At 41.2% G+C, this 24397-nt stretch overlaps 1 protein-coding gene across 1 annotated transcript in view; it reads left to right on the plus strand.

Annotated features, from left to right (window-relative positions):
- Positions 1-24397, plus strand: part of cfap54 (cilia and flagella associated 54) — a 450427-nt gene that overhangs the window by 231989 nt on the left and 194041 nt on the right. Inside the window, exons 42-44 of the mRNA XM_072562407.1 lie at positions 8564-8749; positions 16755-16842; positions 20445-20642. Coding sequence (XP_072418508.1) covers positions 8564-8749; positions 16755-16842; positions 20445-20642 — 472 coding nt within the window. The remainder of the gene's footprint in view (positions 1-8563; positions 8750-16754; positions 16843-20444; positions 20643-24397) is intronic.

Here is a 24397-nt window from a genome sequence, read left to right on the forward strand (position 1 = left end):
GGTTAGTGCTTCGGCCCAGTTATTCATGACATATATAAATGATGAGGGAACCAAATGCAATACTGTCAGTTTACTGAAGCACAAAACTGAATGAGCTTGTGAAGAGGAGGCAGGAGGCTTCAAGGTGATTTTGAAAGGTGAGTGAGTGGTCAAGCATATGACAGATGCAGTACACTTTGTAATGTGCCTTTGGTGTGAAAAACAGACAGGCAGACCAGTATTTAAATGCTAATACAGAGGAACCTTGATTATCCAAATGAGATGGGCGGGCACTATTTCATTTGGATAATTGATGATTCGGTTAATTGATTTCCTCAGGGCCTCGGAGTTTTCTGTGGAAATCTGGTCCCTGTTCAGGAGACGAGGCAAAAGCAAACTGCACGTGAGACCCCGCCTGTCCGCTCTCAACCCTGGCCCCAACCTTGTTTCTAATCATTATACCTCAAAACAAAAGACACGATCAGGGTTGAAACAGCTCTTTGTTTCCATCGGGATCTTAAGATCCCTTCGGATAATTGATATTCGGATAATCGAAGTTCCTCTGTATATGGGAAGTGTGGATGTATAAAGGGATCTGAATGATCTTATTAATGTAAGTAGACAGAAAGGTACTGCAAGCAATTAGGAAAGCAAATAGTATGTTGGCCACTGATACAAGAGGATTGGAGATAGGAATGTCTGACTGCAGTTATCCAGGATATTGCTGAGTGAAGGGTGTGGGCAGATAGTCAAAGGCGAAAATGAAAGGTTATGGATAATTGAATGTAGTTTAAGGGTGATAGTGGATAGACTGAGCATGACTAAGGAAAGATGATGGGTGGGAAAAATTTAATTAATTAGTAAATGTGGAAGATAAAGCTGATACCAGTAATGGTGACCACAGAACTATCACTGATTGTTGTAAAACCACATTTAGTCCCTTCCTGTCTAATAGGAACAGAAATCTCTAACAGTCTAAGAGAAAAACAAGAGCAGATATGAAGGGAAATCTGAGGTGTAAAAGTAATAGAGTAGTGTTAGTAGGGGATTTCAAGTTCCCCAGCATAAACTGGAGAAGTCATAAATGTGAAAGGTTTAGTGGGGGCGGAATTTTTAAAATGCATCTCAGAGAGCTTTTTAAGCCATTACATAGAAGGTCTTACAAGAGAGGGGTTGGTCCTGAACTTAATTTTACGTAATGACACTGGCAAGTGGTTGAAATTTTAATGGAGGAGCATTTTGCTGACCATGATCATAACTCCATTAGATTCAAACTCATTATGGAAAAGGACAAAGGATGGGCCTTAAGTCAAAAAAAGTGCAGGAAGGCCAATTTTAAAAAGATCAGATATGATTTGGCCAGAGTGGACTTGGAGTAGATACTTGCAGATAATTCTGTCTCAAAGCAGTAGGATGCAAGAAGGAAGTATGGAGAGTATAGGGCCAACATATACCAATAAAGATAAAGGGCGAGACCATTAAATCTTGTGAATACTGGATATTGAGGAATATACTGGGTTGGATAAAGAGGAAAAAAGGAGGCAAATGGCAGATACAGCAGAGCCCTAGAGAGGACAGAATGAGTAATAGGGAAGTTTAAAGCAAGCTTAGGAGGACAAAAAAGGTGAATGAAAGAATAATGGCTGATAAAGAGAGGAAAATCCGAAGTTATTTTTCAAATACATTAAGGAAAATAGGATAAATAGGACCATTTAGAACCACAGCGTGGAGCCAGAGGATATAGGTAGGTTTCTAAGTGAATTATTTATGTCAGCTTTCACTAGTGAGAGGATTGATATGGATATAGAAATCAGCCAGAAGGATTGTGTCATATAATTTAAAAAATTAGCACTGACAATAAGAAGGAACTGAATGACTTGGCAGGCTTAAAACTAGATAAATCTCCAGGGTTGGATGAAATATATCCCAAGTTGTTGAGTGAGGCAAGGGAGCAAGTAGCAGGGGCATTGTCAATACTTTTTAATTCTTGTCTGGCCACAGGGGAGGTGTTCAGAGCACTGGAGGACACTCAATGTGGAGCCATTATTTAAGATGGAGGAAGAGATAAACCAGGAAACTACAAGCCAGTTAGTCTAACTTCAATGGTAGGGAAGCTTTTAGAAGCAATTATGAGGGACACAATAAATTTACATTTGGAGAGAGAGGCAGGGATTAATCAAGAACACATCCACTGAAACAACACATTTTCCCCGGAGTGAAAGGGAAGGTACTGTCGGCTTCCTAACCTATGACCCAATAATCCTATACAAGAACAAAGCCTTGAATAACACAAAAGTTTGAATTAGCAATGATGTGGATAGGCCACCACACCTTTGCCTCCCTTATAAATGAGAGATCATTGACATCCTTTCAGAAATTGATAACTGCAAGAGATAAGGCAAGTCTTACAAGCTATCGACAAAAGCCCTATCAACATGATCAACCTTGAAACATGAAGAAAGTAACCAAAAATATACTTCACACAATGCCATCAAATGGTTGGATATAAATGCCAATTTTGTGCCATCCCATTGTTAGGCAGTCCCTCAGTATTACAGATAGCCTATTTCTACTCTAGTTCAGTGGGTTTTGAGATGAATAATAAACCCAATCTGAAACCTATAAAGGAAGATACTTGTGATTGTTAAAGGTCTCAGCTCTAGGCGTCTCTGCAGGAGTTTTTCAGGGTAATGTCCTAGGCCCAATCATCATTAGCTGCTTCATCAAAGATGTACCCTCCATCACAATGTCAGAAGTGGAGATGTTTGCTGTGTTACAATGCCAGATGATGTTATTACTGGAAATTTCAGGTACCCTGCTGAAATCTAGCTGGATAGATCATACTTTGTTTTGATTTTAATAAACTTCTGCTTTATTACTTTATTAAGCAAAAGCAATGAAGATAAAACCGAATAAACCTGACTTGTTACTTATATAGCAAATGTAAAGATTTTAAAACACAAGATTACATATAACCCCAAAAGCAATTTTTGACAGATCCCAAAACACTCCTTTATAGATCTCCATAACACTCCTCCAGAGTACAAAAACACTGCTTGCACAGTACTCACACCAAAGAAAATCACCTTCCACATCACCTCCATAGACTTAATTTCACTGTGATTTCTCCCCACTGTCTGGAAAATCTGATGGCTTCTTCTTGGACTTCCATTCACCTAATCTTCAACATTCTGAGCTTCAAATAACCTCTTCAGGTTTTTATCCAAACACTTCTGACTTGGCAGTATCACTAAATTCCTCAGTGAGAGGTAACTGATTGTGAGCAAATGTGTCACCGGTCTTTCTCAGGACTAACTAATTTACACATCCATCTTCATCCAAAATTTCTTTAGCACTGCCCCAATCTGAAGCTAAAATTGGCCCCTTTTTCAATTATGGGTTTTTTTCTCAGACTCAACAAGAACAAGCTCAGGAACTTCTAACGGAAAGCTTAAGGCACAATTCTGAGTATCTTGAACAGGTGTAACCTCACTGAATTTACGCAAAAAACCATTAGTCCTTGACACTACCTCTCTGAAAGTGTTTTGAAAGAAATAACCATTGCTACAGAAATACATTCAGTTAATTATTAAACCCTTCAGACAGTGTGAGAAATGTTTCATGGAGAAAACCCACATAGCACAAATTCAATATTCAAAAATCAAAAATTAAAAACAAATTATATTAAAATCCATATAAATATCATACCCTATATCACAGGGGATGATTGCATAATGTTCAGCACCATTTGTGATTCTGCAGGTGCTGAAATCATCTACGTCCAAATGCAGCAAGACCTGGACGATATCCAGGTTTGGGCTGACAAGTTGCAAGTAACATTCACACCGCATAACTTCTAGACAATGACCATTTCCAACAAGAGAGACTCTAATCAATGCCCCTGGCATTCAATATCTTTAGACAGGATTTAGCAAACTAGAATGGGAGCATCTACTTGCAGGTAGTCTACATTTAGAGTGGGAGTCTTTTAAGAGTGATATGGTAAGAGTTCAAGGTCAGCATGTTCCTCTGAAGGCAGGGGAACAAGACCAGAGAACACTGGATATGAAGGGAAATTGGAGTGTGATTAAAAAAGAAGGAAGCATATGTCAGGTACAGTGCATTCAAAAAAACAGAGGAGGCCCTTTAGGAGGATCTAAAGTGTGGTGGAGTGCTGAAAAGAAATTAGGAGAGCATAGAGGGGCCATGAAATATCTTTGGCAAATAGGATTCAGAAAAATCTTATACGTATATTACGAGCATGATGATTGCCAAGGTAAGAGTGTGGCCTGTTAGAGACCAAAGAGGCAACCTGCGTGTGTAGCCAAAAGTCTTAAATGGATATTTTTCCTCTGTATTCACAAGGGAGAAAGACATTATAGCTGGAGATTTCAGTTGGAATGGTGAGGTTCTAGAACTTGTTTAGATTAATCATGAGGAGGTATTAGATGTTTTAACAAGCATAAAGATAATCCCCAAGGCTGAGGTGAGATTTATCCCAGATTGTTATGGGAAGCAATGGAGAAAATTGCTGGGGTCCTGGTGGTGATATTCAGTATCTTGCTGGCCACAGATGATGTGCCAGATGACTGGAGGATAGTTAATGTGGTTCCTTTGTTTAATAAGGGCAGCAGGGGTAGGCCAGATAGTTATAGATCAGTTAGCCTGATGTCAGTGGTAGGGAAATTATTGAAGAAAAATCTGAAGGACAGGATTAATTAACACTTAGAAAAACAAGGATTGATCAGGGATGGTCAGTACAGATTTGTTAGAGGGAGATCCTATCTGACTAATTTAATTGAGTTTTTTTGAAACAAGTGACTAAATATATTGATGAGGGTAATACAGTTGATGTGATTTACATTTACTTCAGTAAGACCTTTGACAAGGTCCCAAATGCAAACTGGTGGAAAAGGTGGAAGCTCATGGGATGCAAGGCAAGTTGGCAAACAGGATCCAAACTTTGCTTGCAAATAGGAGGCAAAATGCGATGGATGGTTGTTTTTGTGATTGGAAACCTGTGACCAGTAGTGTACCACAGACTGGTGCTGGGGCCCTTGCTGTTTATTTAGTACATTAACAACCTGGATGTGATTGGAGTAGATATAACTGATAAGCTTACAGATGACATGAAAATTAGTGGTGTGGTCGATAATGAGGAGGATGATCTCAGGCTACATTCTGATATTGATCAGCTGGTAAATTGGGCAGAGCAATGATATTTAATCTTGATAAATGTGGGTGATGCATTTTGGGAGGTTTAAAAAGGGAAGGATATCCACAATGAATGGTGGGCTCCTGGGGAGCATTGAGGGACAAAAGGATTTTGGCATATAAATCCAAAAATCCCTGAAGGTGTCTGCACAGGTAGTGAAGAAGACATACGGGATGCTTGCCTTCATTAGCCGGGGTGTAGAATATAGGAGCAAGGAAGTCTTATTACAACTTTGTAAAACATTGGTTAGGACATTGGTGGAATACTGTGTACTCTGGTTGCCACACAATCCCATTGTTGTAGGTCTGGAGTGACATATTGGTCAGACCAGGTAAGTACAACAGATTGCCTTCCCTAAAGAGCATAAGAGAACCAAATGGGATTTTACACTAATGGTCACCATTACTGAGACTCACTTTCAATTCCAAATTATACTAATTGAATTTAAGTTCCACCAATGGTGTGATTTGAATCATCAAATCCCTACAGTGTGGAAACAGGCCATTCGGCCCAACAAGTCCACACTGATTCTCCGAAGAGTATCCCACCCAAACTTATGCCCCTACCCTATTACTTTACATTTCCCCTGACGAATGCCTCTAACGACATATGTCTGAACACTGTGGGCAATTTAGCATGGCCAATTCACCTAATAGCACATCTTTGGACTGTGGGAGGAAACCGGAGCACCCGGAGAAAACCCACGCAGACACAGGGAGAATGTGCAATCTCCACACTGACATTTGCCTGAGTCTAGAATCGAACCTGGGTGCCTGGCGCTGTGAGACAGCAGTGCTAACCACTGAGCTACCGTGTACTCAGAGCATTAGCAAGCCCATGCCTTGGACAAATCAAGCAATATTTACATCATCTCCCGAGAATTGTCTTTTTCTGCCTATTTGCCCAGTATTTGGAGGACCTTCTTAACCTCTGCAGATGCAGGACATGCCCCCTCTTCCACCTCCTCCACTAAACACCTCCAGTATCTCCTCTGGAAGAGATGCTGGTCTGGCTTTAACTAGTAATGGGCAGTGTGGCTCAGTGGTTAGCACTGCTGCCTCACAGCACCAGGTTCCAAGTTCGATTCCAGCTTTGGGCGACTGTCTGTGTGGGGTTTGCACATTCTCCCTGTATCTGCATGGGTTTCCTCCCACAGTTCAAAGATGTGCAGGTCAAGTGAATTGGCCATGCTCAATAGTGTTAGGTGCATTAGTCAGAGGGAAATGTTTCTGTGTGGGTTACTCTTCGGAGGGTCGGTGTGGACTGGTTGGGCTGAAGGGCCTGTTTCCGCACTAATCTAGTCTAATCTAATCTAGTAACAATATTAGAGTCCCCGGTAATGTGTACATTCAATGAACAAGAGTATTTAGTACAATTTTTGGGGAGAAAGTGAGGACTGCAGATGCTGGAGATCAGAGCTGAAAATGTGTTGCTGGAAAAGCGCAGCAGGTCAGGCAGCATTCAAGGAGCAGGAGAATCGACATTTTGGACATGAGCCCTTCTTCTGGAATGAGGAAAGTGTGTCCAGCAGGCTAAGATAAAAGGTAGGGAGGAGGGACTTGGGGGAGGGCCGTTGGAAATGCAATAGGTGGAAGGAGGTCAAGGTGAGGGTGATAGGCCGGAGTGGGTGTGATAGCGAACAAGCAGAACCAAGATGAAGTGTTACATTGAACAGGTTGTTACATTGACGGGGGTAGTTTCGGTCCCTGTAAGATCTGACATTTTTACTAAAATTAATTGTGATGTTTAGGTCAATTATAATTGCAGAGTAAGCTGGGCAAGTACATCTAACAAGAACTTTCAGTTCAGACTTGCTATAAGTTATTACAAAATATCGAGGGAAGAGGATCCTTTCACAGGGTTTATAGATTTGATTAACTTTTCCATAATAATAAAAATCTGTGATAAAATGAGCTGTTGCATTTGTGATGGAAACCAGTCCTCATCTTGCATTTTGATTAACGTTGATTTTCTGTCTTCACATTCTTTTGAGGATGATGCACACTTAGTATCTTAAAAATCATGCTTCCTTGCTGTTTGTTTATCTACAATGATCACTTGGTGGAATTGATATGTAATTGCCCTTTTTCACAACTATTTAATGTAACATGTTTATTATCCTCACTGATTAAAAAGCCGTGCTATGATCATTCACATTCTAAGAACTTTAAACAATGAATCTTTACATGGTCTGAATTGATCCTTTTAATCATTTCTTGACCTGTCATGGACTGTAGCTAATCTTCTACAGACCTAATCCGTGATGCGATGTCTATTTTACACATAGAATATAATTTTAACAAATATATTTAGGGATATGTTGGCAAAGTTTACTATAATGAAGCCAATTCAATCCTACATCATCTTCTTTCAATCTCGTCTACAGCTTTCATTGCTTATAATGTGATGAAGTTTGATTAGATTACTTACAGTGTGGAAACAGGCCCTTCGGCCCAACAAGTCCACACTGACCCGCTGAAGCGCAACCCACCCATACCCCTACATTTACCCCTTACCTAACACTAGCATGGCCAATTCACCTGACCTGCACATTTTTGGACTATGGGAGGAAACCAGAGCACACGGAGGAAACCCACGCAGACACGGGGAGAATGTGCAAACTCCCCACAGCCTGAGGCAGGAATTGATCCCGGGTCTCTGGCACCGTGAGGCAGCAGTGTTAACCACTGTGCCACCGTGCCACCCACAACACTGAGGAGATGAAAGGAAGATTGGGTGACCATTTTACAGATGACAAATGTTCTGTCCATAAAAATGACTCCAAACTTCCAGTTGCCAACAATTTCATCACACCACTGTGTTCTCAATGACAATATTTCTGTCTCAGGTCAACTGTAGTGCTCGAGAGAGGCCGAGTGCAAGCTGGAGAAACAATACCTCATCTTCCACCTTGGACATTACAACCTTTAGGATTCAACATTGAGTTTAACAATTTCAGAACATAAACACCCTCCTCTAAGTTTTTTTTCCCCTCCCTCCCTATAGATCCTGTTTTGTATGGGTTGTTCCCAGCACAGGCATGCATTTTCAGCCATTCACATTTCTTGTTAGCACCCTGTTCAGCATCTAACTTCTTCTCAGCTTGTCCTCAGCAATCTATTAGTTTGACTGTTCTTTTGACCCTCATCTCCCTGCCTATTTGCAGGACCTTTCCACTTAACCCCCTTGTAATGTTTAAGATATAGATATGAGGCTGAATTATGCAGTAACTTTATTTTCAGTTTGATAACTAGGATCGACATTTTTTCTGCAGCATAACATTGTGACTTTCTCATATTTTATCAGATAAAGACATTATTACATTGTAGTAAAAGCTTAAAAAAGGGCTGAAACTCCTGTTTCATTTAGGACGGAGAGACATCATGAAACACACACTTGGAGCTGTTGGGTTCAATGCAACACCAGTACCTGTGGAAAACGCCAAGCCTGCCGACCTATCCAGTGAAAACTTTGATACATTTGATGGTATTTTGTGTAAACCACTGCCTTGGTCACAGGTTTCACTTGTGATTTTATCATATAAAAATACCATTGGTAAGATTACCTTCTACTTAGTATCGCCTTTGCTTTTAATGGTTCGTTGATACATACCTAAAAGTATCTACCAAGACAATAGTAGAGCTTTTATAAATGTGTTATTATATGGTGGCTATGTTTATTGTAAAGACATTTGTTCAGGTGTCTGTTGATGAACAGGACAATTATGGGTACTTAAATCACAAATGTTGTTCAACTGAGGAATACTTTCAATACATTTTCAAAGTTTTCAGTCAATTGTTTAACTAACTGTAATAATAGTGTATCTCTCACAATTATACATTTGTACATTTAATCTGAACAACATTTAATGCAATGCCGGATGTACCACCTTGGGTGTTTTGTATGAATTTTAGGTGCTGTGGTCACTGTTGCAGATTGATCACAAAATCAAAGTATCGATCAGAAATAGTAATGTGATTCAAATTCCCATTATATTCTTCAAAATGCTCCTCATAGCTATTTATTTCTGAAAAAGTAATAACCATTTGTATAGTTTGACAGGACCTTTTTGTTAAGGGAATCCAGGGTTATGAGGAGGAGGCAAGAGAATGTGGTTGAGAAACATAAAATGATTGAATGGCAGAGCAGACTCTAATGGCTTAATTTTGCTCCTGTAACAGGGATAAGTAGGTTATTGATTGATTGGGATATGAATTGCTTAGAAGAACAAAAGAACAAAGAAAGTTACAACACAGGAACAGATCCTTTGGCCTTCCAAGCCTGTGTCGATCCAGATCTTCTATCTCAACTTGTCACCTATTTTCTAAGGATCTTTATCTTTCTGCTGTTTGTCCATTCATGTATCTGTCGAGATACATCTTAAATGAAGCTATCGTGCCCACCTCTACCACCTCTGCTGACAATGCGTTCCAGGCACCTACCACCCTCTGCATAAATAACTTTCCATGCATATCTCCCTTAAACTTTTCCCCTCTCACTTTGAACTCATAACCTACTCTGAGAAAAAGTGTCTTGCTATCCACCCTGCCTACCTCTCATGATTTTGTGAACCTCAATCAGGTCTCCCCTCAACCTCTGTCTTTCTAATGAAAACAATCTTAATCTACTCAACCTCTCTTCATAACGAGGGCCCTCTATACCAGGCAACATCCTGGTGAACCTCCTCTGTACCCTCTCCAAAACACCCACGTCCTTTTGGTAATGTGACAGCCAGAACTGTATACAGTATTCCAAATATGGATGACTCAAAGTCCTATACAACTGTAACATGACCTGCCAAATCTTGCACTCAATACCCCATCTGATGAAGGAAAGCATGCCGTATGCCTTCTTGACCACTCTATCGAACTTCATTGCCACCTTCAGGGTATAATGGACCTGAACACCCAGATCTCTCTGTACATCAATTTTCCCCAGGGCTTTTCCATTTACTGTAAAATTTGATCTGAAATTGGATCTTCCAAAGTGCATTGTTTCGCATTTGTCGGGATTGAGCTCCATCTGCCATTTCACTGCCCAACTCTCCAATCTATTTATATTCTGTTGCATTCTCTGACAGTCCCCTCGACTTTCTGCTACTCCACAAATCTTAGTGTCATCTGCAAACTTGCTAATCAGACCACCGATACCTTCCTCCAGACCATTTATGTATAAAGTCCATGTATATGACATCGGCAGCCCTTCCCTCATCAATCAATTTTGTCACTTGCTCAAAGAATTCTTTTAAGTTGGTAAGACATGATCTTCCCTGTACAAAGCCATGCTGCCTATCACTGATAAGCCCATTTTCTTCCAAACGTAAATAGATGCTATGGAGAAAGTGAGGATGCTGGAGATCAGAGTTTAGAGTGTGGAGTTGGAAAAGCACAGCAGGTCAAGCAGCATTCGAGGAGCAGGATAATCGACATCTTGGGCATAAGCCCTGATTCCTGATGCTTTTAGCACCACACTCTTGATGTAAATATTCCTCACTACCTTCTCCAGCAGCTTCCTTACCACTGACGTCAGGCTCACTGGTCAATAATTACCTGGATTATCCCTGCTACCTTTCTTAAACAAGAGGACAATATTACCAATTCTCCAGTCCTCTGGGACCTCACCCTTGTTCAAGGATGCCGCAAAGATATCTGTTAAGGCCCCAGTTATTTCCTCTTTCGCTTCCCTCAGTAACCTGGGATAGATCCCAATCGGACCTGGGGACTTGTCCACCTTAATCCCTTTTAGAATACCCAACACTTCCTTCCTCCTTATGCCGACTTGACCCAGAGTAATTTAACATCTATCTCTAACCTGAACATCTGTCATGTCTCTCTTTCCGGTGAATGCCAAGCCAAAGAATGGTATGACTGTTAAAGTCTCCAGTTTCTGTGTACAGTCTTAATGATAAAGATATTTATTGTGATTGTAACGACGTTAACCAGATGGACCTCATAGAATATGAATTCCAAGATTGGGAGTGTTAATCTGGTCCAATCAAGGACTTCTGTCTGATAAGTAAGAACAAGTGTGTCAGACATCCTGTTCACTGAGTGCTGGCTTGGGGGAGCTGGATCAGTGTTAAGGACTTTCCACATATAAATAAAAGATGACTTGGTGATGGGATACCAGTCGCTTTGGAGTTTTTTTCAGTGGCAATGAGAGAAGAGCAAACCCTTGAAGAAATTCATTTGCAACAGTTGCCTTTGGGTTGAGTTAAGCATTTCTGGCATATTGCTGTTATTTGGGAAGTTTGACTCACTTTTTCCTATTGTTAAAGACTGGGCCCAATATGTGGAAATAATGTGTTTTTCTTCGTGGGCAAATGACACTGGGGCAGATGAAAAGCAACAAGTAATTGTGCCGACAGCTTGTTTATTAGGACCCTAACTTTCCCTGGGGCACTAGATACTAAACCCTTTCAAAGGCTTACAGATTTAGCAAAGGAATGTTACAACCCCCAAGCCTCCCCTAATTCTGAGACACTATCGGTTTTACTTGGCACTTCAAGAACCAGGGAAATCTGTATCAGGATTGTTGACTAGGTTAGAACAACTAACAGAGGAATGTGACTTTGGTTTAACTCTTAATGAGTTGCTGAGAAACTGGTATATCACATTAATAATGCAACCTTGCAAAAGCCTTATTAGCTGAAGCCCAACTGGATTTCAAACAGGCACTACAACAAACTTTGTCATTAGATCATGTGGCAAGTGGAACATATGAGTTGCTGGGTATTCTGTGGAGGTGGACACACACTCCATTCCAATGGAGCTTGGGGACACCACATAGTGCAGGCAATTGCATAACCTCACTCAAGGCATATCCTGAACAGAGGCACTCTGGTTCAGTGCACAGCAAAACCCCAAAACAATGCCATGCCTTGGTCAAACAGTGAAACTTTTCTTCAGGATCTGGGCTGGCAAGTTGCTGCTGGTATGCAGATTTGAGGAAGCAAAAGAGTCCCAATAGACCTCAATTGAGTTAGAGAATTTATAAGCTGGTATACAGAAGAGTGCACTCCCTGGAAAGCCCACCTACATCTGGTTTGGAACAGTTAGCTTGCTTAGCAACATCCAAATCAGAAGCAATCAAAATAATCATCTGGTTAAATGGTCACCCAGTTCTAATGGATGTGAGTACTGGTGTGACTGTTTCAGTGATTGCAGAACCAGTCTTTAACAAAATTCGTTCTGGACTCTAACCCTAATGTTTGCATGAGATCTTGGTGAGATTGAGAAACTGTACTGGGTAACCCTTACAGGTTGAGAGTGTAACTTCGGTTCCAACCTCTTAAAAGAAGCAGCTAATTCATTTACCAGTGATTGTAATGCAAGGTTTAGGCCAAGCCTGATGGGTTGGGAAAGATTCGCCTTGATTGGCTCAGCATTTTTCAATTAGAAAAGTGAAGTGAGTGAAGTCCTAATTAAATATCTGGAGGTTTTTCAGGAAGGTCGAGGAGCCAAGGCCACCTGCTTGTTGACCAGGAAGTAATTCCACAATTCTGCAAGGCCTGCCCAATACCATTTTCCTTATGGGAAAAAAAATAGAGGCAGAAATTAGAAAGCTGGAAAGTGAAGGAATCATCAAACCAGTTGGTTTGCCTTTGCAGGGATTTTAAACAGATGATAAATTAGTTGTTGCAGCTCGATAAATACCTAGTCACTCTCATCAAGGATTTATATGCAAAGCTATTGATGGGGCTGTCCCTCATGAAGCTGGAAATGAGCCATTTGTCCTTGCAATTACAGTTAGATGAGGATTTCCAGAAGTATGCTGTCATTGATACTCAAAAGGGTTTGTACCAATATACAAGACTGCAATTTGGGGTATCATCAGCCTACGCAGTTTTTCAGTGGACGATAGAGAGCATTTTACAAGGTCTACCCAAGGTTGCCAATTATCAAAATGATGTTCTAATAACAGGGAAGACCAATAAGGAGTACTTAGAGGACTGGACATAGTCCTGAGATATTTCTTAGAAAGGAAAAATATGTGTTCCACACTCCCCAACTGACTGACTTGGACCACAGAGTCAACAAGACTGGGTTACATCCATTGGAAGATAAAGTGAAGATAATCACAGGTGCCCTGTCTCCCATGTGTGTTCAGGAGCTTAGGCCCTTTCTTGGGCTAACGAATTACTATGAAAAGTTCACACATAACCTGGCGCCCATCCTGACACATTTGTATCAACTCTTTAAAAAAAAGAGTCAGCCTTGGAAATGGTCATGCAGCCAAGCCATAGCTTTCAGGGAAGTGATGAAACAGCTATCATCCTCTATGGTGTTGGCACACCATGATCCCAAGTGAGACCTGGTATTGACAAGCGCTGCTTCCCTGTATTGTATTGGGGTAGTATGAGCATATGTCCAGAAGAGAAGAATGCTCAATAATGTATACATCCAGGATTTTGGCTAATGCAGACCACAAATATGCTTAGATAGAGAACAAAGATTTGGCGGTCGTATTTAGAATCAGGAGGTTCCACCAATACCTTTACAAATGTAACTTCATAATAATAATGGACCACAGCTGCTGCTAGGTCTGCTTGAAGAGAACAAGGCAGTGCTCCTGTACCTTCAGGCCAAATTCAACAATGGGCTGTAATACAAAGTGCGTATAACTACAAATTGGAACACTGTCTGGAAGGCCAAGTAGCAAATGTGGATGCATTGAGCCACCTTCCACTAGTAGATATGCCAGCGATGGTACTTCCACTGGAAGCGTCCGTGATGGTTTTAAATTTTCTGCACATACTTCCAGTCGCAACTGACAATATCAGACTTTGGATGCAGAAAGATCTGGTCCTGACAAAACCGAAACAGCTGGGGGTGAGGGGGGAAACCAAAGGGCCGTCACAACCAGAACTGAGACACTTGTAGATGCAGAGACACCACACCACAGTAGAGGATGGCATACTAATATGGGGAGGAAGAGTGATTGTCGCAAGCAAAGGTCACCGCCAGATACTGGCTAATCACCACCAGGGTCATTCAAGGATGTCAAAAATGAAGATGTTGGCAAAAATAATGACCAGGATTGAATGTTCAGCTGTATTGGTAGGGCAGTGCTCAGAGTGTCAACAAGGACAAAATTTACTGCTAGACACTCTCCCACTTTTGTGTTAATGAATCGGTAAACCCTGGACTTGGTTACACAATGACTATACAGGTCGTCTCATGGGCTCAATGTTCTTGGTCATTGTGGATGCCTGCACAAAGTGTCTGGACATGCATAGAGTCCATTCATCAAACACTGGGACAATGATACAAAAACTGCACTGATCATTTGCAATACACCGACTCCCAGAAGTGTTGGTCATAAATAACGGGACGTCTTTTGCCAGCATAAAATTTGAGTGTTTCCCAAAGTCAAATGGTATTTGACATATTTGACAAATGGCTATGACCTTTGACATGCCATTCACTATCCAATGGTCCGGCAGAAAGAGCAATCCACACTTTGAAGGCAGGCTTAAAGAAACTGCCTACAGCTTCACCAGATACCAAACTGTCCCGGTTCATATTTGATAACAGGACCACCCCTCGTGCAATTACAGGGATAACTCCAGCAGAGTTGCAAATGTGGTGAAGATTCCATACCAGATTAAATCTGATTTACCTAGACGTGGGGGTGGGGAATAGGGTGGAACAGCATCAGGTATGCCAGCGCTGGACACAAGATTGCGCAAAGCGAGAGATTACTTCAGGAGATGAATTTTGGTGTCGGAATCACGGGATTGGCCCTGCATAGGTAACAGGCATGATTGATGTGAGGTCAGGTCCAGTGGTGTATGAGGTTTAGGCAGGTATGATGGTCCTGAATAAGCATGTGAATTATCTGAAAGCTGCAAAATCTTAAAAGGTGCTGGAGCAAATGTACCTTGTTCCTCAACTGCCTTTCTGACTAATCCAGAACTCCTGGGTATCTTGGAATCTGAGATGGATGTGGTGGATATTGCCACCCAATCACTTTTGCTGTCTGAAAAGAAGAATGAATTTCTTCTGAGATGGTCCAGGTGCAAGAGGTGAGCTATTGTGTGCTGCAGGTAGTGAAGAAGGCTAATAGCATGCTGGCCTTCATAACAAGAGGGATTGAGTATAGAAGCAAAGAGGTTCTTCTGCAGCTGTACAGGGCCCTAGTGAGACCTGGAGTATTGTGTGCAGTTCTCGTCTCCAAATTTGAGGAAAGATATTCTGGCTATTGAGGGAGTGCAGCGCAGCTTCATGAGGTCAATTCCTGGAATGGCGGGACTACCTTACGCTGAAAGACTGGAGCGACTGACCTTGTATACCCTTGAGTTTAGAAGACTGAGAGGGGATCTGATTGAGACATAAGATTATTAAAGGATTGGACACTCAGGAGGCAGGAAACATGTTTCCACTGATGGGTGTGCACCGAACCAGAGGACACAGCTTAAAGATACAGGGTAGACCATTTAGGACAGAGATGAGGAGAAACCTCTTCACCCAGAGAGTGGTGGTTGTGTGGAATGCTCTGCCCCAGAGGGCAGTGGAGGCCCAGTCTCTGGATTCATTTAAGAAAGAGTTGGATAGAGCTCTCAAGGATAATGGAATCAAGGGTTATGGAGATAAGGCAGGAACAGGACACTGATTAAGGATGATCAGCCATGATCATATTGAATGGTGGTGCAGGCTCGAAGGGCAGAATGTTGTCCTTTATCTATTGTCTATTGCATGCTACCTGTATCAGAGGCAGAATTGGAGAAACCTGACCCAGTGCTAAAGATCCCCAGGAGGAGCTACAAAAACAAACTGGCCTGTTTGCTTGGACTCATGGGGAGAGATGTAGTGATTGTGACAAGCCAGCCAGGTGGATCTCATCAAATATGAGTTTCCTGATTGGGGCTGTTAATCTGGTCCAATCAGGGAGCCCTGGCTGACAGGAGTGTCAGATATCCTGTTCACTCAGAGTGGGTCTGAGGGAGCCGGTTCAGTGTTAAGGACTCTCCATGTGTAAATAAAGGGTGACTTGGTGATGGGATCCCAGCTTTATGGAGTTATTTCAGTGTTTGTTTGTAGTTTACTTTTTTGTTTCAAAGTGATAGAAAGGAAAATCATTTCGGGTTCCTTTCGTAGAATACTATTTACTGGCTTTCATTTGTGAAGTACACACAAGATAATTGTGGCTTTGTTGTAATGCTCGCACACTCAAACAGCAGCTATCACTCATGGTTTATGCCCATGAAATAGTCAAGTGTTGATGGCATCTGTGAAACCACTCTCTAGAACGCATCTCTGTTTTCACGTGAAAAGGAGAGAGAAGATAAATCAGAAACAAAGCCTCCATTATCCTTGTGTAACAATACTCAAAATAAACCAACTCTATTTTGATGAACCAGTAACATGAGAATGCAAATAAATCAAGGAAAGGATTTGAAGGCTATTCTGAATATTTGTTTCTAAAAAGATCTAAAATATATCTGAATTGCATGTTTGATCAATATAGGCAATAATAGGCTGTTCTGAATATAAGTTTCTAAAATGTTATAGAATATACAAGTGCATTTTGATGTTGCTTTTTGTGTGCTTGTAAATAGAATTACTTCGAATAAATGGTCGAACGAGTTTGTGTGCACAGGCCCTCCACGAACAAGGAAACGTTCACTTCTATGCGGGAAACAGGAGGTATATTTAAAATGCTGTTCGATATTTGAACCCAATGTTGTAAAGTTTGAAGTAACTTGGGAAGACTTCAATGCACTTAATTTTATTTATTTTGTGTGTTGGAGTATCGATTTCTTGGGAGCATTCCAAACAAGAAAATAATAAATTGAGTGGAGACCATTGCCTTTACTTTCATGCATTAATCCCCTTTTGGTCCCCATTCTATTTTACTCACTTTTACTCTTTATAGATTTTTAAAAGACTCTTGCATTTCCTTTTCTGTTATCTCCCAAAATCTTCCCATGTTAGCTCTCTTTCTCTTCTTTCTTTTTCATTTTCCCTTTTGAGCATTCACTATTCCTCCTGATTCTCACGTGTTATTAATATAACATTTAACAGACACTCTTTTTCTGCATCTGTATTTGCCTTTGACTCGGAATCAATACAGTAAGAAAATGTTTTAATTAATTTAATTCCTGTGGAGTCTGTAATTGTGTTTAAGGATGATTGTTTGAAAAGGATTTTTAAGTGTTTGCTTCAGTGTAATCAACTGTAGTTTTACAGGCTCGTAGAGAAATAAAACATGGAAAAAACCCTTTGGCCCAACTCAAACATGCTGACCAAGTTTCTCATACTAAACTAATTCCCCTTGCCTGCATTTGGCCCATAAATATCTAAACCTTTCCAATTCATGTACCTGTCCAAAAATCTTTAAATGTAATAACTGTGCCTGTATCTTCCTTTGACAGTTTATAAACGTACAAACCACCCTCTGTGTGAAAATGTTGCTCCTCAGGACCCTTTTAAATCTTTCTCCCCTCGCCTCCTATTTTTGAACTCTCTCATTGTAGGGTAAAGACCTTTGCTATGCCCTCAAGTTCCTATGCTCCTGGAAATAAAATGTCCCAGCCGATCCAATCTCTCCTTATAACTCATACCCTCAAGACCCAGCAATATCCTGATATATCTTTTCTGAATCCTATCCAGTTTAATAATATTCTTCCTATTGCACCATGATCATTGGCAGTCCCTCGTAGATGAGGATGACTCTTCCAGTCTCAGGGTGAGTCCATAGGTGGCTGAACAGACTAATGCGGCTACCACAGGCTCTCTTACACTTGGGGAAGAAGTTGGTTGCGGGAAGACGTGTGAGGTATTGGTATGGTAGCGTGCTGCTTTCACTGGTTTTGCTTGGCTTCAGATTTTTCTGGATGGCAAGTCTTGAGGTGCGCAATGCCATTCCGAATACTTCTCCTCCACTTTGAACTGTCTTGGGTTAATGATTCCCCTGTGTCTGTGGGAATGCCGCACTTTGCCAGTGAGGCCTTGAGGGTATCACTGAAGTGCTTTCTCTGTTCACCTAGGGCTCACCTGCTATTTTGCAGCTGGGAGAAGAGCATCAACTGGGGAGTCTCATGTTGGTCATGCAGATGATGTGTCCAGCCCATCGTAACCATTCAAGGGTGGTCAGTGCCTCAATGCTGGGGATTTCTGCCTGGTCGAGGACACTGGTATTGGTGCATCTTTCTTCCCAGCAGATTCATTGGATCTTGTACAGGCAGCCTTGATGGTACTGCTGCAGCACCTTGAGGTGTCTGCTGTCGACAGACCATGTCTTAGTTTCCACCATCCTACATGATTCTATCACAGCTCTATAAACCATGAGCTTGAGGTCAAATTTGATGTTGTTGTCCTCAAACACCTTTTTCATAATGTGGTTGAACGTTGTGCTAGCACACTGGAGGCAGTGTTGGATCTCTTCATCAATAGCCACTTTGGCCTTCCTATAGCAGGCAACCAGAATTGTACATAGTCCTTCAAAAGTGACCTCTCCAACGTCATGTACAATCTCAACCTAAGATCCTAGCTCCTATACTTAATGCGGGGAGAGAGAAAGAGATGGAGAACAACACTAATTAGGTGAGTTAGGAGAAAGAAAAATGACTAAATGCACTGCATCACACTGGTAGCCGATGAAAAGATTTTACAAGCATCTGATTCTCCAACCAGCAGTCAGGTCTAATGATTAATTAGTATGCATCCTTGACTCATGATGAATCCATTCAGTGATTCTGTGAACAGTAGAGAATTTTGCTGATTTCATTTTCCATGTTCTGTTCTCCTCTATCTGTATTGCTGCTTTCTACATGTGTTCGCATTTGTGTGCTCATCACCTTCTCCCTTCCCCAGTCCTGCATTTAACTCTTCAGTGTATCTGGCTTCTATTTTAACTTCTTTCTTGTTGGTATAGCTCGTGCAGGAGTATTTCTTATTATCCAAAGAAAACCTCTCTATGAAAAGTTTACTATTATTATTTATGCTTATTATTTGGCAGTAAGAAGAGAAACAGAATTCCATAAATTCTTGGAGCAGTGATATATGACCAAGCTAAAAGGAATTGAATCCTAAAAGGTAGTGCATATATCTGAGGCATGCAAGAGCTGAGAGCTTATATCAGAGGACCAGATCATACACTGGTTTTGGTTGCTTCATTACTGGAGTGGTAATTCTCAAAAATTGTGCAATTAGGATTGACATGACCTGAGTGAAAGAGGATTTCTAGAGATGTGTATTAGCAGTGCAAACTGTATGGGGAGTACAGCTGTAGGGGAGCACAGGAACAAAATCAATTGAGTGGGAAGGTGAAAGCTTGTAAGTCCTGAGAAGCTGTGTTGGAAAGACTGACAGTCTACATGGTGTTACATTTATGTGAGCAATGATAGGGGGTGTAAGCCTATCTTTGTTTACCTACTGTTTAAAGTGAAAATTTCTCTTTCTGTTTGAAGCATTGGTTTGCTTGTTAAGTCATCTGTGCTTCTCACAAAATGATCATAACACTTCATCCTACTCCTTAGCTCATACATCATACAAGGTGGTCTTTGGTCTTCCCATCCTTCACTGGCATTGTGCTTCAACTGTAAACTGTCACCACTTTTAAAGCAGTTTATTTTCTATTTCAGTGCTCTGCTCCAGAACATCCTCATAATCTGAGATTTTAATATTCTCCTTACTGCTCACAGAATCAGAATGGATACATCATGAGTCAAGGACCCATCACTGATTAGTAATCAGACCTGACTGTTAATTAGAGAGCCAGATGCTTATAAAATTGTTTCCTCGACTACCATCATGATGCAGTGTAATTAGTTGGTTTTCTTTCTCCTAACTCACCCAGTTAGTGTTTTTCTCTCTCTCCTCTCTCTCTCTCTCTCTCTCTCTCTCTCTCTCTCTCTCTTCTCCTCCAACACGCGTTTTTTTTTCTCTCTCCCTTCTTGGACCTTTTTGGAACTCATTATATCTCCAAGTATTGCTGCCATCCATGCAAACGACAATTAAACAAGGAGAACTCAAGGGCCCAGATAATGAGAATTGGCAACAAACATGTACATCTGATAAACGGCTTTTGCCTGAAACATTGATTCTCCTGCTCCTCGGATGCTACCTGACCTGCTGTGCTTTTCCAGCACCACACTCTCGACCCCAATACTCACCAATAGCAGATATTGGGAAACAAATTAGTCATTCCAGTTAACTCCCATTCCAAAGCAAGAGAGTTGGGCAACTTAATTTTTTTGTAATTGATGTCACAACATAAATATAAGAAAAATTGTTTAATTTTACAGAGCAGCTATTGGATGTTGGTGCCAAGCAATTGATGCAATATTAAACATGACTGACTTTATCCATAAATGGAAACAGTTGGAAAGCAGCAGCAGCAGCATTTCATTGGAGCATTCCAAAGATTACAGTGAAGCCTTACTAGATCGAGCTGGAATTTGGGGTTGTTTACAAGCTGGAGTCTTATCTGCAAAAATAGCTCAGTAAGTATCACCATATATCAAATTATAAAATAGAGTCATAGAGATCTATAATAGGGGAAAAGGCCCTTCAACCCATTGCATCCACATCAGACAAAAACAACCATCTAACCTTTTACCAGCACTTGGCCCATAATCATGTATAGTGCACATCTACATACTTCTTGTATCTTATGAGGGTTTCTGCCTGTACTGCCCTTACAAGCAGTGAGTTCCTGAATTCCACACTCTGGATGAAAAGGTTTTTTCCTCACATCTCATAGATGTGGGCAATGCTTTTGATATAATCTACTTGGATTTCAGCAAGGCTTTTGATGAGGTCCTGCATGGGAGACTGAAAGAAAAGGTAGGAGCCCATGGGATCCAAGGAAATTTGGCAAATTGGATCCACAATTGGCTGAGTGGCAGAAAGCAAAGGGTGATGTTTTGAAATGTGTTTTTCTGACTGGCAGTTCTGTGCCCCCTTGGGTCCTGCAGGGGTCAAGCTGAATCCAACTATTATGGTCACTGTCTTCATAATGGTCACCTGCTGTTACTTCATCCACTTGGCCTGCACATTTTCTAAGACTGAAACTAGAATTGCATCCCTTCTCATTGGGCTTGTTAAGTGCTGGCTACGAATGTTTTCTTGAATTAGTTTGAGAATTTTGTACACTGTGTTTTTCACACTGTCCATATCCCAGTTGATATTAGGTAGCTGAAGCACAACTACTGTTGCCATATTGTTTGTAATCAAGAAATGTGCCTATATATTTGCTCTTCTATCTCCCTCCCATGCTTTGGCAGTCTATAATACACTCCAAATACATCAGAACTAGAAGCAGGAGTAGACTGGCCCTTCAAGCCTGCTCCGCCATTCAGTAAGATCGTGGCTGATCTTTGTGTGGACTCAGCTCCACTTAAGCGCCCTCTCACTGGAACCCTTAATTCCTTTGCTGTTCAAAAAATTATCTATCTTAGCTTTTAAAACATTTACTGAGGAAGCCTCAATCACCTCACTGGGCAAGGAAGTCCAAAGATTTACAATTCTCTGGACGAAGAAGCTCCTTCTCAATTTAGTCCTAAATCTGCTCTGCCTAATTTTGAGGATATGCCCTCTTGTCCTAGTTTCACCTGCCAGTGGAAACATCTTCTCCACATCAATCTTATGTATTCCCTTCATAATTTTATATGTTTCTATAAGATACCCCTCATTCTTCTAGATTCTCATGAATATAATCCCAGTCTACTCAGTCTCCCCTCATAAGCCAACCCCCAACTCCGAATCAAGCTAGTGAATCTCCTTTGCACTCCCTCTAGTGCCAACACGTCCTTTCTCGAGACCAAAACTGCACGCAGTACTCCAAGTGTGGCCTCACCAGCACCCTAAACAGCTGCAACATAACCTCCCTGCTTTTAAGCTCAATCCTTTTAGCAATGAAGGATAAAATTCCATTTGTCTTCCTAATTACCTGTTGCACCTGCAGGCCAACCTTCTGTGATTCACACACAAGAACACCCAAGTCCCTCTGCATATCAGCGTGCTGCAATTTTTTACCATTTAAATAGTAGTCTATATAACTGTTATTCCTTCCAAAAAGGATGACTTCACATTTACTAACATTGTATTCCATCTGCCAGACCTTTGCCCACTCACTTAAAATATCTATGTTCCTCTGCAAAGTTTCACAGTCCGCTGCACATTTTGCTCTGCCACTCATCTTAGTGTCATCTGCAAACTTTGACACACTACATGTGGTCCCCAACTCCAAATCATCTATATAAATTGTGAATAATTGCGGTCCTAACACTTATTCCTGAGGCACACCACTAGTTACTGATTGCCAACCAGAATAGCACTCATTTATTCCCACTCTTTGCTTCCTGTGAGTCAACAAACCCCTATCCATTATAATACTTTACCCATAATGCCATGCATCTTTATCTTATGCAGGAGCTTCTTCTATGGCATCTTGCCAATGGCCTTTTGGAAATCTAGGTACACTACATCTACAGGGTCACCGTTGTTCACCTTTCTTGTAATGTCTTCATAGAATTCCAAAAGATTAGTTAAGCATGACCTGCCTTTCATGAACACATGCTGCAACTGCCCAATGTGACAATTTCTATCTAGATGCCTTCTATATAGAGTCATTCTTTCTTGATAATAGACTCAAGCATCTTCCCCATGACAGAAGTTAAGCTCACTGGACTATAGTTCCCCATCTTTTGTCTACCTACCTTTTTAAGCAACGTGTCTGCTCATTTTTTACTTCTGAACTCCATCTATATGACTTAATTTGGTAATTCATTCAGTATATTATCTATTCTGCTAACTGATTGTAAACCAAGAATACTCTCCTTCATCTTTTTCATCCCCTTCTCTATCCTGTTTGAAGAATCTATATTCAAGGATATTGAACTGACATTTTTACCCCTCTCCAAGCCAAGATTCGTTTATAGCAGTTACAACATATTGCCATGTATTGACCTACACCCTACGCTTCATTTGGAGTGTCAGAGACTGAGCGGTAACTTTATAGAAATTTATAAAATCTTGAGGACCATTGATAACAGTGAATAGCCAAGGTCTTTTTCCTGGAATGTCGTTTTCCTGGGGCAGGGAAGTCCAAAACTAGAGAGCGCAGGTTTAAGGTGAGACAGGAAAGATTTGAATAGTACTGGAGGGGTAACGTTTTCACACAGAGAATGGTGCAAGTGTGGAATGTGCTGCTAGAGAAAGTGGTGGAGGTGGGTACAATTCCAACATTTGAAAGGTATCTGGATGGGTATATAAATAGGAAGGGTTCAGAGGGACATGATCAAATGCTGTCAAGTGTGACCAGATCAGATTGGGATGTCTAGTTGGCACGGATGAGTTGGACAGAAGGGTCCATTTCTGTGCTATATGACTCTCTAATCCTTTCGTTTACACTGTGAGAATTCTGTGTTGTACATTTACCTTTTCTGTCGGTCAGAGTTTATCACCAATTTTCTGTCTCTAATTCCCTGCTCTAAATTTATCCTTTCGGAGACTGTCCTCAGGTTCCCAGCACCCTGCCAATATAGTTTAAACTGTCCCTAACAGCACGATATTCATTCCAGTCCTGCTTAGATGGAGATTGTCTAGCCTGTACTGGCCCCATTTTGCCCCAAATCAGTTCCACTGCCTAAGAAATCTGTCATCCTTCGTCCAGGTTTTCAGCCATGTGTTCGATTGCTCAATTCTCCTATTGTTATCACAAAAAAAACAGAAATTGCTGGAGAATCTCAGCAGATCTTACAGGATCTATGGAGAGAAAACAGAGTTAATATTTTGACTCTAGTGACTCTTCTTCAGAAATAATAATCATGAGATGTTATTTAATCTGAAGACAGGGGATGGGGGATGAAAAGGTGTTAGCCAATAAGTGGAGGAGCCCAGGGAGATAAAACAATGATTAGGCACGCGAAGGGATGGTGACGACATGCCAGGGAGAATGACAAACTGATATTGGGGACCATAAGTTGTTGAAAATGGGTTCACTGTGCTGAAAACAACCCATTTCATAGCAGGGCCGAGGAGTTTGGTGTAGGTCAAGAACATAGAAAAAAGACATTCTAAAGTAAGATCAGAGTCAAAGCATATAACGGTAGAAAAGCACAGCCGGTCAGGCAGCATCCGAGGAGCAGGAGAATTGATACTTCGAACATAAGCCCTTCCGGAATCCTGATGAAGGGCTTCTGCCTGAAACATCGATTCTTCTGCTCCTTGGATGCTGCCTGACTGGCTGTGCTTT

Source organism: Chiloscyllium punctatum, chromosome 44 (assembly GCF_047496795.1).
Source record: "Chiloscyllium punctatum isolate Juve2018m chromosome 44, sChiPun1.3, whole genome shotgun sequence".
In the NCBI taxonomy this organism is placed as follows: Eukaryota; Metazoa; Chordata; class Chondrichthyes; order Orectolobiformes; family Hemiscylliidae; genus Chiloscyllium; species Chiloscyllium punctatum.